General features: G+C 51.9%; 5 protein-coding genes across 5 annotated transcripts; 3 read left to right on the top strand and 2 right to left on the bottom strand.

The window, feature by feature from the left end:
• Positions 1–296: 296 nt before the first annotated feature.
• On the top strand, positions 297–1,085 carry PtrM4_061470 (BCAS2 family protein; the record flags this gene model as incomplete). The annotated part of the gene is made up of 2 exons (XM_001932891.2): positions 297–333; positions 457–1,085. The coding sequence occupies 2 exons, from the start codon at positions 297–299 to the stop codon at positions 1,083–1,085; spliced, it is 666 nt and encodes a 221-aa protein (XP_001932926.2).
• A 941-nt stretch (positions 1,086–2,026) lies between these two features.
• On the bottom strand, positions 2,027–4,729 carry PtrM4_061460 (integral membrane protein; the record flags this gene model as incomplete). Its single annotated transcript, XM_001932890.2, has 3 exons — positions 2,027–3,396; positions 3,444–4,662; positions 4,718–4,729. 3 exons carry the CDS (start codon positions 4,727–4,729, stop codon positions 2,027–2,029), a joined length of 2,601 nt encoding a protein of 866 aa, XP_001932925.1.
• Positions 4,730–6,382: 1,653 nt separating this feature from the next.
• On the top strand, positions 6,383–6,937 carry PtrM4_061450 (RNAse III; the record flags this gene model as incomplete). The annotated part of the gene is made up of 1 exon (XM_001932889.1): positions 6,383–6,937. The coding sequence occupies one exon, from the start codon at positions 6,383–6,385 to the stop codon at positions 6,935–6,937; it is 555 nt and encodes a 184-aa protein (XP_001932924.1).
• A 1,662-nt stretch (positions 6,938–8,599) lies between these two features.
• On the top strand, positions 8,600–9,436 carry PtrM4_061440 (acid protease; the record flags this gene model as incomplete). Its single annotated transcript, XM_001932888.1, has 1 exon — positions 8,600–9,436. One exon carries the CDS (start codon positions 8,600–8,602, stop codon positions 9,434–9,436), a length of 837 nt encoding a protein of 278 aa, XP_001932923.1.
• A 1,335-nt stretch (positions 9,437–10,771) lies between these two features.
• Positions 10,772–12,426, bottom strand: PtrM4_061430 (PutA, NAD-dependent aldehyde dehydrogenase; the record flags this gene model as incomplete). The annotated part of the gene is made up of 3 exons (XM_001932887.1): positions 10,772–10,818; positions 10,869–12,010; positions 12,059–12,426. 3 exons carry the CDS (start codon positions 12,424–12,426, stop codon positions 10,772–10,774), a joined length of 1,557 nt encoding a protein of 518 aa, XP_001932922.1.
• Between the last annotated feature and the right edge of the window lie 33 nt (positions 12,427–12,459).

Raw genomic sequence — 12,459 nt, 5'->3', positions numbered from 1 at the left:
TAAACTTGGCCCTTGTGCAGTGTGCAGATGCAGTGGCAGGGTCAGTGAAGCAGCGGTGATATCACACTTGAACTATCAACTATCGATTTGACCGCGAATGGCACTTGACAGGCTGCAAGCATGACGGCAGCGGGGGGCTTGGGCGCGCTGAGTGGTGGGGACGGCGGACCTGGCAGGCATGCAGGAACCTAAATTTGCCGGGGCCAGCCTCTCGTTTCGCGACACCTCCAGCCTTCAATACACCCTCTCTCCGCTCCTGCAGCCCGCTTGCAACCTCCCCCGCATAAACATAAACAATGCCTCTTATTCAAGAATCCTACGACCACCTTCCCTGTACGTAGTTAATATCAACCCCCCTGGAAGTAGTGACACGTCCGATGCGCGACGGCTCTTTGCACCCACCCCATTGCGCGCGTGATCATATCGTCGTTATCGCCTCGACTAACTAATTTCCAGATGTGGATGCGGAGCTTGATGCCGCGAGCCTCGCTGCTGCCAAAGCCGTTATCATCGCCGACATGAGAAACGCCGGTGTAGACATGACTGAAATGCATCCCGCCCTGGTCCCGGCTGCAAAGTACACACCTACCTTTTCCGACTTCATCGCCCGCGAACATGCCCGGCTCGACGACGACCCCACCTCAAAACTATCTGGCGTCGACCTGAAGCGCTACGAGGACCTTGACGCACCAGAGAACACGACTCCGACCAGCGACGAGGATAGGCCAGAGCTGCTTGAGCAGTGGAACAAGGCACTGAAGAAGGCCTACACCAGCTCAGAGTATGTAGAGGCCAGGCTCACCCAACTGGGATTGCTAGAGAAGTTCGGAAAGAATGCGTGGCTGGTTGGCAACTCCCAGCTGGAGGACATACTCAAAGGCATCGAGGCAGAGTTAGCCGATGTGAGGAAACAGCATGAAGAGGCGGAGATGCTGAGGCGGTCGCAACAAGATAGCGTCGTTGGCGAGATCAAGACGCTCGAGGAGACGTGGAAGAAGGGGCTGGGAAGAGTATTGGAGACGGAAGTCGCAGCCGAGGGACTGAAGCAGCAGATAATGGAGAAGAGGAGGGCTGGTGCTGTGTGAGAGCAGACATGCGCAGCGACATATGCAGCACGCACGAGCCGAGGCCATACATGATACCCAGTTACAACAAATACTTCCTTTACCATGCGCTCGCCCAGCTAGCAGTCTACGTCATAACCTCACTCGGTTCCAAAGAATGCAGTCTGAGCCGCGAATGCTCACACTCGAGACCCATGTTCGACAACCATCCGCCGAAACACACAACAATGAGAGTACGAGCTTGACTACAGCGAATGTAGTCTGACTTGATGTGGAGGCTGACGAGGCAGCCAACACATACAAGGAGACGCTGTACTGTGGGCTAGTAGCGAACGTGTAGAGCGTATATTCGCGATGAGAGTACATTAGACGACTTTTGTAGAACGATGAATTAAGAAATGACATGGCGCTGTTTTGATAGCTCTGCAGCCGTGTTGCCTTTGAGCTTTGTTACACTACTACCTTGTTACTCGATTGCTAAATCATTATATTTGTTTACTATTGTGATACTTTGATGCCATATTTGAATGTTTGTCTGTTACCGTGTTACCATGTAACTCTATTGCCTCGTTGCCTTGTCCCACGCATCAAAAAAACGGTGAACCTGCCCAACACTCACAACACACTAAACTCCCAATCAACTCTCCAACAAACAGGACTCCAACTCTTCCACTTTTTTTTTAAACAATCACATCTTCACATTCAAACAAATCACAATCTGCAGACGCAAGATTCATTAAGAGTTACCCATCTATTATGCTAAAAGACGGAGCTTTACTCATACGCAGAAAGAAGAGGGGGGAAAGAAGAAGGAAAAAAAGAAGACCAGAAAATATATATCATCCCGAAAGGGGGGTATCGAACTCCAATCCATCCAAACTTAATCTCCGCCACACACCGCACCGCTTGCTCAACTTTTCATTACCATTCCTATCAACTCTGCCATACCACATCGTTCAACATCAGTAAACGATTCTCTCATCGAAAACAGGTGCCTCGCGGGAGTGACCATCCTCGACACCCTTCCAATACACCTTGCCCTTTTCGTTAAACGTCGCTTGTTCATCCGTCATGACGAGTCCCGGAACCTGTTTTTGCGTGTCCTGGATCTCGCGCCTGCTGATACCCATGTCGTCCCTGACGATCCAGAGCACAGGCGTGGGCTTCGTGACTGACGGGTTGAAGAAAGCACGCTTCTGGATTTCGATTGGGAGCGGGTCTTGCGGCTTGTGGTAGAACTGGTCGAGCGAGTTGGATAGGACGTGAATGGAATGCTTTTCTGGGTTCAGCACTTTACGCAGGAACATGGGCACCTTGGTTGGGCTGGGCTGATGGCTGTTTCCTGCCTCGGCTCTGGCTCCCTTTTCGGCGGACGAGCCGCGGAGACCATCCTCGTGGTGGCCGATCATGCCGCCGTGACCGGAGGGGTCAGCGTACGCTAGGCGGGCTTCCTCGTGCTTCAGGGCAAACTTGAGTGTGAATTGGAAGATGATGGTGAGCAGAAGCATGATGGCCATAATGATCAATGGACCAATGGCTTGGATGTTGTCAGCCGTGGCGATGGCGAAAAGACCAATGAGACAGATCTCAGAGAGGTAGACACCAGTAAGGAGTTGACGCAGAGCCTTTTGGTACGCCTCACCCTTAGTGTCAAGATCGGTCTCGTATACATAGAGGAAGTTGTAGCGGAAAGCAACGTAGATGAGGGAGAAGCCAACAGTAGCGAAACCGAGGATAAGCGGAGCAATTCCAGAGTAGGTAATGGCAATCACACCCAAGTTGATCCACTTGGGGAACTCGGAGCCCCACGAAGGCGCCGAAAGCTTGGTGAGTTTGTCGAAGATCTTGCGAGGAGTCTTGCCGGGCAGAACACGGCCGAGGAGGACTACGACGACAAAGCCACCGATGTTGAGGAGGGTACCGGCAGCCGAGGACAGGCCCAAGAGGATGAAGTAGCTGATGTAGAAGTTGGAAGCCTTTGGCAGGTTGGTGGCGAGGAGCTGAAGAACGATGCCTGGGTTGTCCAGAACCTGGTTGATGACGGATGTAATGGCGCTGGAAAGTGTTGCGACGAGGAAAACTTGCACGACCTGGAATGCAAAGTACCAGTTCTGAGTCTTTAGTTCAATCTGACTGTACGTCACGTATCCGGCTTGCTTGGCCATCAGGCGGCAGACAATAGGCACAAGCGCCATCAGAACAGCAAGCATGACGGATGGAAGCAGACCAGTGATTACACCGAGAATAGGCTTGGGGATATCCAGGATCCATTCGAGCCACGGGAAACGATCGGCCAGGTAGTTGATGTTGGAGATAAGACCGACGAAGGCGACTGCACATTGTTAGCAGAGCTTCATGAATCAGCTACGACAGACTTACCAGGAACTGCCCAGAAAATAATCATAACACTGATAAAGCCAGTGGCAACAGCCCATCGAACGAGGTGCTCAGCGGGCTTGATGCGCAGATTGCTCCACACAACCTCCTGAGGCATGACACCGAGTTGGCGTGCCTTGAGCTGCTTGCTGGGCTTGGCCTTGGTGGATTGCATCATTTGCCAGGCATCTTGGGCGAGCTTCTGCGTCTCAAACTCGACAAACACAGCACCCACGAGGTCGCCCTCGCCGTTCCAGTGCTTATCCTGTTCCGCCGTAATCTTGGGGATCAGCTCAGCCAGGTGCGATCGTCCGTACTCGATAGTGTCAACCTTCTTGCCGATCAAGAACTTGAGCTTGTGTGTTGGGCGCTTCTTGGGGTCGATCCACTTGGAACCATCCGCTACGTCTTCGGCAACATAGTGCTTCTTGCCCTTCTCAGCCTTGAGTCTGTTCATGTTGGCCTCACGTGATAGATCAATCTCGGCAGCTTCCAGCTTCAGAGCGGTGTCGTCGCGGTCCTCGACCAGATCATCCAACTCCTTGGTATCCGAGGCAACCCAGGCATGCTTGACACCTGGGAACATGTCAAAGAGGGCCGACTGGGAAAGATCCTTGGGAACGTTGGTGAACAAGATTGTGCGCGATGACAATCGGCTGGCACCCCATGGCGAGCGGCGGTATGCTTGACGAAGATTGACTACGAAGAAAGACTCGCGGCCAATGATGATCAAGATCAAACTGAGAAAGATGAAGGAAACTCCAGCTTGGGCATAGTAGCGATTGACATTGGTACCGGTGGGGTCGATGTTGCTCATGGACAGCAGGTCGAGCTGCTCCTGTCCAGCGCCTCCAGTGGCATTGACGGGGAAGAGCACGGGCCAAGTGATCAAACATCCTAGAAAACAGGTAATGATGAGGAGTTTGAAGAAGCGGACAAAGAGGTAGCCGTCAATCGATTGGTGATCGAGAATGTACTCGTCCTTGAGGTTTTTGAAGTCTTTCACCCATCCAAAGAAGCCCGGACTCGGTGCTGGCGTCTGTCGCTGCTGCCCCAGATGATTGAGGTACGTCCTCGGCGCGTAAACCCTGCGGAAATATTTGCGCGCAACGAAGAAGGCAGCCACAAAGGCAAAGGCGATGATGGCAGTGGGTATGAGGGTCGAGACCAAGCTGGAGAGGGAGTTTGAAGATTCTGATTTGGCCTTGCCAACTTCACCACCCTTTGTTGCTGTCAGCACACGCACGTCTTGTTGTCGCAATTCATCTTCAACTTACTGTGGTCGACATGGTGAGTAAATGGGCAGTCGCGTGCGCCCTAGGAGATTGAGGGAAAATTCACAAAGGAAGATGCCCGGTAGGAGATTGAAAGGCTCCCTGTACGCGATACAAATAAACAGGACTGCGGGCGCTATCCAGGAGTCCGTGGCCAGGCTCTAGTGTGACGTTCGTGGCCCATGCACCCAGCCCGAATCGGCCCTATTGCGACCTGTGTCCAACACGCTACCAGCCTCTGCCCACCCCCAGATCGCTGCTTGCATCGAGCACCTGGACCCTGGCACAATATTGCTCGCACTCGACTCATCACCAGCCTCTATCACCAGCCTTTGTCGGCCTGGCCGTGGACATGTCGACCCGCTCAGGCGTTTACAAGCACATGTGAGGGACATGACACTGTGATGCGCGACCAGGGTTACCGGAACTACCGAGCCGGCAAAAGCAAGACGTGATTCGCGTCATGCGTCTGGTTACAAGTTGGTATCTCTTGGGACCATTGTCAAGCTCCAGCCTCGCTGGCAGATCAACAAGAAAACAGTGCACACATTACGTCAATCACTACAAGTTCCGTCTTTGGCTCCGGATTCCTCGAGCTACAGACGTCATAGTCACATAGCAAAAAGCCATTATAGCACACAGACGCCGCCATGTCTTTGTGCTTGGCCAGCATACACAGCAGTAACCATATCCAACACTTGTGTTTCTCAAAGGACCTGGGTCGGGCTTATCTCCTCAGATTCATTAGCTTCAATGACACGGGATGGCCTGCAATGTCCCATCCTTGCGCAAATCGACCGCCTAGAAGGAAGCCACAGATCCAAGTCTCACCGACGGCGCCATCTAGATTACGCGTGCGACCAATCCCATAGACGTGCCGGCAAAAGACATGTGACGTGTACTGTGATATCGTGGAGAAGGGGTTTAGGTTTGGGCCTGTTCAGCTGCCTACCCCTGCAGATGCAGCTTCTTGTGGCCAAGGGTAGCAGATCAGCCCCATGTGGCGCAGCTCTGGACCCTCTTTTCGCGGTACACCGCCACATGTTCACTCCTTCGTCTGCGCGGCGGGGTATTGACGCGTATCCTTTCCTCCTTCAGCTCGACTCCAATCGAGATCTAAGCCCCAGATGACTTTGCCATCTGTACATTAGCCGCTTGACTCCCGCGACTACAACTAAGACACTGCCCGCCATTGACGTATGGGTTGTCTGCTCGTGCCCCTATAATTCATCCGTGGACCTTGCTCACACTGCAGAGTTTGTTGCAAAAGGGCCGAACGGGCCGTTGAACTGGCCAGAATAAAGGTCCCCACGCAAGCGACACAATCAGCGAGCACACGACTACGCTCGTTGTACCTGAACAGTAAATCGGATGTGGCGTCATGTAAAAGGATGACGTCTTTGACGACGACAGCCCAACAAGGATGATGCCTTCTATACGGAATCAGACTACTACTAGCTGTCAACGTGCTTGGAGACAGCTGAATCAGCCGTCAGCCGGGTGATTATTCCACCACGAGGCATCCTAACAACTTCCAGTACGCAATTGACTATCGAGCAATCAAGCAATTGGCTTCTTCATAAAGGCAGCCCAAAGGACACCTGCTAACCTCAACTCTTCGCATCAACCGTCTCATAGATACAACAATTCCAAAGACAGACAATTGACATGACAGACCCTATGCTGGACTCCGTGAGCCCCGACGATATAACCGAAACTGCACAACAAAAACTCGGCTACACGTTCATGAACAAGGCGAACGCTTTCCGGGCAATCAAACACGCGAAAAACCCTTTCGGACCTGGCTTCGTGAACGATTCTCTTGCCGTCATAGGTTCTGTAAAGATGGCGAATGTCTTGTGCAACTGGTGGTCCCTCAGACCGGATTTCTACGGTCAAGAATCGGCAGCCGAATGGACTATGGTCACACATGATAAGTTGGGCTTAACTGCACTGGCGAACTTGGCGAGGTCTTTATCCCTGGATTCCTGTCTTCGCAATCCTAAAATGTTTACTTTTGCGGATCTTAGGTTCCCTCTTATGGTTGAGAAAACGTTGGCGAATATGACCAAGGCAATTATGGGTGCAGTCTTCCTGGATGGTGCGGAAGAGGCGTTCGTTGGGGTTATGAAGAAACTCCAGTTTGATCAGCACGAGTCCGGATATCTAGGGGCACTGTACCCAACCTCGGTGATCAAAACTGAAGAACCGTATATAACATAGTTTTGATAGGAGCGCTACCGGGCCGTTTTACACTTGTCTATCTAATCTATCTAAGGATATGAAGGTGGCGGAAGTAAAGGAGATACTCGCATTTGATAGTTGAAAATGGATTTCAGCATCGGTATTGGTGACTTTGTACATGTGTTATTGTTAATTCCTCTGTTTAATCATCAGATACCATACAAATCCCATAGGATGACTTAAGTATGGTGTGGCCTGAAGGCGTGCTTCGCCGCGGAACAGTTGTATTGACAACCCGTATACCCAAATTTCTGCAGCACTACAATATTTTCAAGTCTTGGTCCAAAGTTGTTAGCATATATAGCAGTATAGATCAGACTAAGTACCAAAAATTTCACATGGTGTTATTCTTCATTACCCCAACAGAAATCATGTACTCAGATCGCCAGAGTCGGACTGGGCGTAACACGGAAGACATCAGTCCTCAATATAGCCAGGTACTTCCATAGTATACCTAACATGCCAAGAGTTCCACCTCGGCTCCTACCGATACGGAATCAGTGCAGCACGAAATTCCCGCCATTGGCTAAACACCCATCGTATACCACAGACCGACCACACGAGGATCCAATCAAACCCAACAGGTCCTTACGAGACCTTCCATAATGCGCGCACTCGGGGCCGAAGGATAACCAAGCGCATACAAGCTTTTCTTGGTTTTCTTATGCAAAAAGGCTTGGATATGTCGCAACTATTGGTATCAGGGCGCTTCGCATCACCAACTGCCTATTCAGGGCTAGCAGAATCCACACGCACCCTTGCCAAGTGGCACACCAACTGATAAGCACGCACAAGCTTTCTCGGACACTTAATATATCCTGCATGCGGTTTTTCACATCGGCTTTTGATATTGTTGGATGGGGGCGGGAGGCGCCTGCGCGCGACACAATGCCGAGACCTTGTGCAATTTGTAGGTCTGGGCGTTTGGGGAATCGTGAGATCATGATGTGGGATGTACGGTAGTTTTCAAAGGAATCTTCAACCAGAAGTGGCGTTTTGATTTACAGGTACGCAAAGTGTGTTCATTCCACGCCATCCATGCACTACTTTAGATGCCGAAACGTGATGGAAATAAAGCTCGGAATCGTTCGCCCAGTAAGGAAGGCGCCACTACACCATGCGCCGAGGCCGTCCGCTGAATCCAGAAGGTTGAGTGTACTCGATTTCACTTCTTGATACCTATCATCTACCTTACCACGCATGCAGAGCTGTCTACCCTGTCTACGCCTTGCCGCCACAGACACAAACCCCGACGGAGATCACCTGCCATAGCCAATAGAGAGGCTATTATACTTGCCAATCTATCTGATGGACACCGAAGCCCGTTCTTCGCCTTGAGCAGGGTCAGGATATCACCTGGACCCGAGTGCATCTGGACCAGAGCAGGATTAGGAAGGTATCAACACATGCTGAACTTGACCTCTCAGGACCGGCGTACACCATGCCATGAGATCAAGCTATGTTAGGACTGAAGAGCCTCCTGAGGATACCTATATAAAGGGCAGTGGTAGCTGTAGTTGAAGAGTGTGCATCATCTTCACAGCATCGCAGCAAGACTACCCAGGAGCCTTCTCAGCCAACCTTCTCTTCCGATTCCCTCGCTTTTACTTTCTGTAAATATCGTCATACACATTACTCACCATGAAGCTCTCCATCGCCTTCCTCACCGCCATCGTCGGCTCAGTCGTTGCCCGTCCCTCTTCCAACCTCGCTGCCCGTGTCAAGGCCCGCGCCGAGGGTACCGTTCGCCACAGGACCCAGCCCATGATCAAGGTCGGCACTACCACCAAGGAAGACGCCAAGTTTGTTGCTGAGTCTGCCGACAACACCACTGCCCATGTCCAGTACTCATCCAACTGGTCCGGTGCTGTTCTCGAACAGCCCTCATCCGGCTACTTCACCACTGCCACCGGCCGCTTCACTGTGCCCACCCCCAAGCACGTTGGTTCTGGCGGCGACCAGGCTGCCTCAGCCTGGGTCGGTATCGACGGCGATACCTGCGGCTCCGGCCTCCTCCAAGCTGGTATCGACTTCACCGTCTCCAGCAACGGTGCCGTATCCTACGACGCATGGTACGAGTGGTACCCAGATTACGCCTACGACTTTAGCAACTTCCCCATCAAGGCCGGCCAAGTCATCCAAGTCGACATTGTCGCTACTTCCACCACCAGGGGCACTGTCAAGCTCACCAACGTGAGCACCGGAAAGAGCGTTAGCCAGACGCTGAGTGCGCCCAGCGGCTCGACTCTGTGCCGTCAGAACGCAGAGTGGATTGTAGAGGACTTTGAGTCTGGTGGTAGCTTGGTTGCGCTGGGTAACTTTGGCACGGTTGTCTTCACTGGTGCTAGTGCTGGGCTTAGCACTGGTGGATCCGAGGGTCTGATCAGCGCTACTATTATTGATCTTAAGCAGGGTAACACCGTTTACACTGATGTTGCTATTAACAGTGCTTCGCAGGTTACTGTAAAGTACGTGTAAAGGGGTTGGATTGGTAGAGGAGGGAATCGGAGATGGTGTGATGATGATGGTGTTTCTTCGTGTATGTCAGTAGATGAATTCATGTTCATACTTTTGCAAATCGAATACTCTTCTATTACCAGTGATGATTGTGATACAATATCTGTTCCACCCCTTACCCTTGAACAAATACTCTAACCCATCATCCCTTGCCATTCCCACTCACCCTCCCTATCAAACCCTCCTCCTCCTAACAAACTTCCCCTTCCCCTTCCCCCCCGCCTCAACAACCAACCCCCTAACATCATCCACACCCACAAAATACTCCTCTCTCCTCCCCCTAAGCGACCGTCCTCCCGTTAACGACGATGGCGCCGGCACCGCATACGTCCCATACACCATATCTCTCACCAAACTCCTATGTGCCGCCTCGGCCGCTGTATCCTTCTCAGCCCTGATCCTACGCGCCGACGCAGTTGCAGAAGCTTCATTCGTAAACCACACCGGCGTTGCCCCACCTCCACACCCCCTACCAGTCTCATACGTATACGCAGCACTGCGCCAATAAGTCTCTGCCTCTGCTTCCGCTGTTGCTGCCTTAGACGAAAAGCCAGACGTAGCACCAAGAGATGAAGAAGAAGTCGTAGATGTAGATGTAGTAGTCGCACGGATTGTTTCAGCACTTGGTCTATACCACTCCGGCACCACGAGTTTAGTCTTCCTGGCCTCACCGGTGCTGCTATATATAGGTCCTTGGTGCCAGTGCGGCTGTGGGTGTGGGGCAGGGGTGTAGTAGTAGCGGTTGTGAATGACGTTTCTGGCGCTGTCGTAATGGTTGTAGGTTACCATACTTTTTTTTTTACCCTGTCTTCTAGCTTTTCGAGGTGATGATGAAGAGTTATTGTTTCGGATGGGGGTATGTGGATTTGTAGACGAGAATATATACGCAAGCACGATGGTCAAGGAGTTGTTTGTGGGGTGTGAGAGGGGGAAGCGTGAGACAGGGGGGTTTGCTTGGGGATAGACAAGAAGGGTTATTGTTGAGTCTAGGGGGGTGTGGGACAAGCACACAGGATGTTTGATGGCGTCAAAAGCTGTGCTCGGTGATGCCTAGGGTGAGTAGAGGAGACTATAAGAGCTTACATAACGGGGAAGAGAACAAGAAGATTCAGTAGAATAGTATTGTTAAAGATATAGCCGTAGCTTGTGTAAATCATAGAATCAGTAGAACATATGAGATGGATAAGAGGGGAACAGGGAAAATGTGCATCAAGCACTGCCCGGATCATGTACACAGAGTACCAACTACACGCACTACACGGAACTTGGTCCCTCACCTGATCTTGCAAGGCTTGTCTACAACTTTGCCTTTCGCTGCAGGTAGACCCTTATCGCAACTGCCGCTGTGTCTTGTTAGCCATGAAACCATACTCGTAAGAGTTCTATCACTTACCAACAACAGCCGCCAAACTCTTTACACCGAGCAAACCAATAAACCATGCCCCCCACCCAATCGTGCGGCCCTGGCGGTCAAAGTTGGGCTTGATGTCGTTCATCTTTGTATACTCCTTTTGCTTCTTGGCCGTGTAAGGGGGATATCTGACAGCCATGAGGCCCTCGATCCATGCAGGGGTCGTGGTGACACTCCTGCGATGTGTAAAAGTGTCAAAACTGGCTTTACCGCGATAAGCTCCCTGTCCACTTGTCCCTACACCGCCAAAAGGCAAAGTGGGGATAGAACCATGGAAGAAGCCATCATTGAGCGAGGCACCACCACTACGCGTTTCGGCTATGATCTTGTTCATCTCGGCTTTGGTACCAAAGGCATAGGTTCCGAGGGGTGTGTCGTGGATCTCGTTGGCGATCTTGATGGCTTCATCGAGGTTGGCAACGGGTAAAATGGGTAGGAGAGGACCGAAAGATTCGGAAGTGACCATGCTGTCATTGACGTCACTAATTTGCACAACGGTGGGTTCGATGAAGAGGTCGGCTTCGTCCATTGTGCCGCCAATGACAATCTTGCCGTTGCTGTCATCCAACATCTTCTTTATGCGCTGGAACTGGCGCTGGTTTACAATGCGACCGTAGTCGGGTGAGTTGCGCGCACCCTGCGGGTAGAATTCCTGGAGCTGCTTCTTCATCTCATCAATGAAGGCCGGCAGGATCTCGCGGTCTACAAAAGTGCAATTGTGGCTGAGGCAGACCTGGCCTGCATTGAGTGTCTTGGCCCACAACAGCCTCCTTGCCGCGAGCTTCGGATCCGCATGCTTTGTGACAATGGCGGGGTTCTTTCCACCCAACTCCAATGTAAGGGGCGTGAGCGTCTCGGCTGCCTTCTTCGCAATAATCTTGGCAACCATCTCGCCGCCTGTATAGAAGATCTTGTCCCACTTCTGATCGAGAAGAGCGGTCGTCTCAGGTACGGCACCCTGGATGCATGCGTAGCAGTCCGGGTCGAGCGATTCGCGCACAATCTTCTCGATGACGGCGGCGGCATGGGGCGCGGATTCCGAGGGCTTGACAACGGCAGTGCATCCTGCTGCGATGGCACCGATGAGAGGTCCGAGAGTGAGTTGGACGGGAAAGTTGTATGCACTATTTCTGTCAATACGTCTGCAGACGTTAGTTCAATGAGCGACATACCCAATAATGAGCGCGGTACCCAATGGGTCTTTCTTGATATGCGGGCGTAGGGGCATGTTGGTCCATGGGATATCTGTCGCCTTCTCGTCCTTGGCGAACCTGTGGACGTTGTTTGCCATCCAGATGCAGTCGTTCATGCACCAAGACGTCTCCGTCAGATACGTCTCATACTCCGACTTACCCAAGTCGCGCTTGCACGCGTCCTTGATAAGCTCTGCATTGTCTTTGAACCCCCAGTAGAGCTTACGCAATTGCTGAATGCGGAATTCCAATGGCCTAGTCTTATGGGAAAGAAACGTAGCTCGTACCTTTGCGCATGTTGGCGCGATGTCGTCCATGGGCGTGTGTTGAAAGGTGAGTTCTGCCATTGTGTTGTGTCGTGTCGACAGTGTCGTAATCCG

Source organism: Pyrenophora tritici-repentis, chromosome 2 (assembly GCF_003171515.1).
Source record: "Pyrenophora tritici-repentis strain M4 chromosome 2, whole genome shotgun sequence".
Lineage (NCBI taxonomy): Eukaryota > Fungi > Ascomycota > Dothideomycetes > Pleosporales > Pleosporaceae > Pyrenophora > Pyrenophora tritici-repentis.
This window is presented reverse-complemented; position numbering and strand designations above follow the sequence as displayed.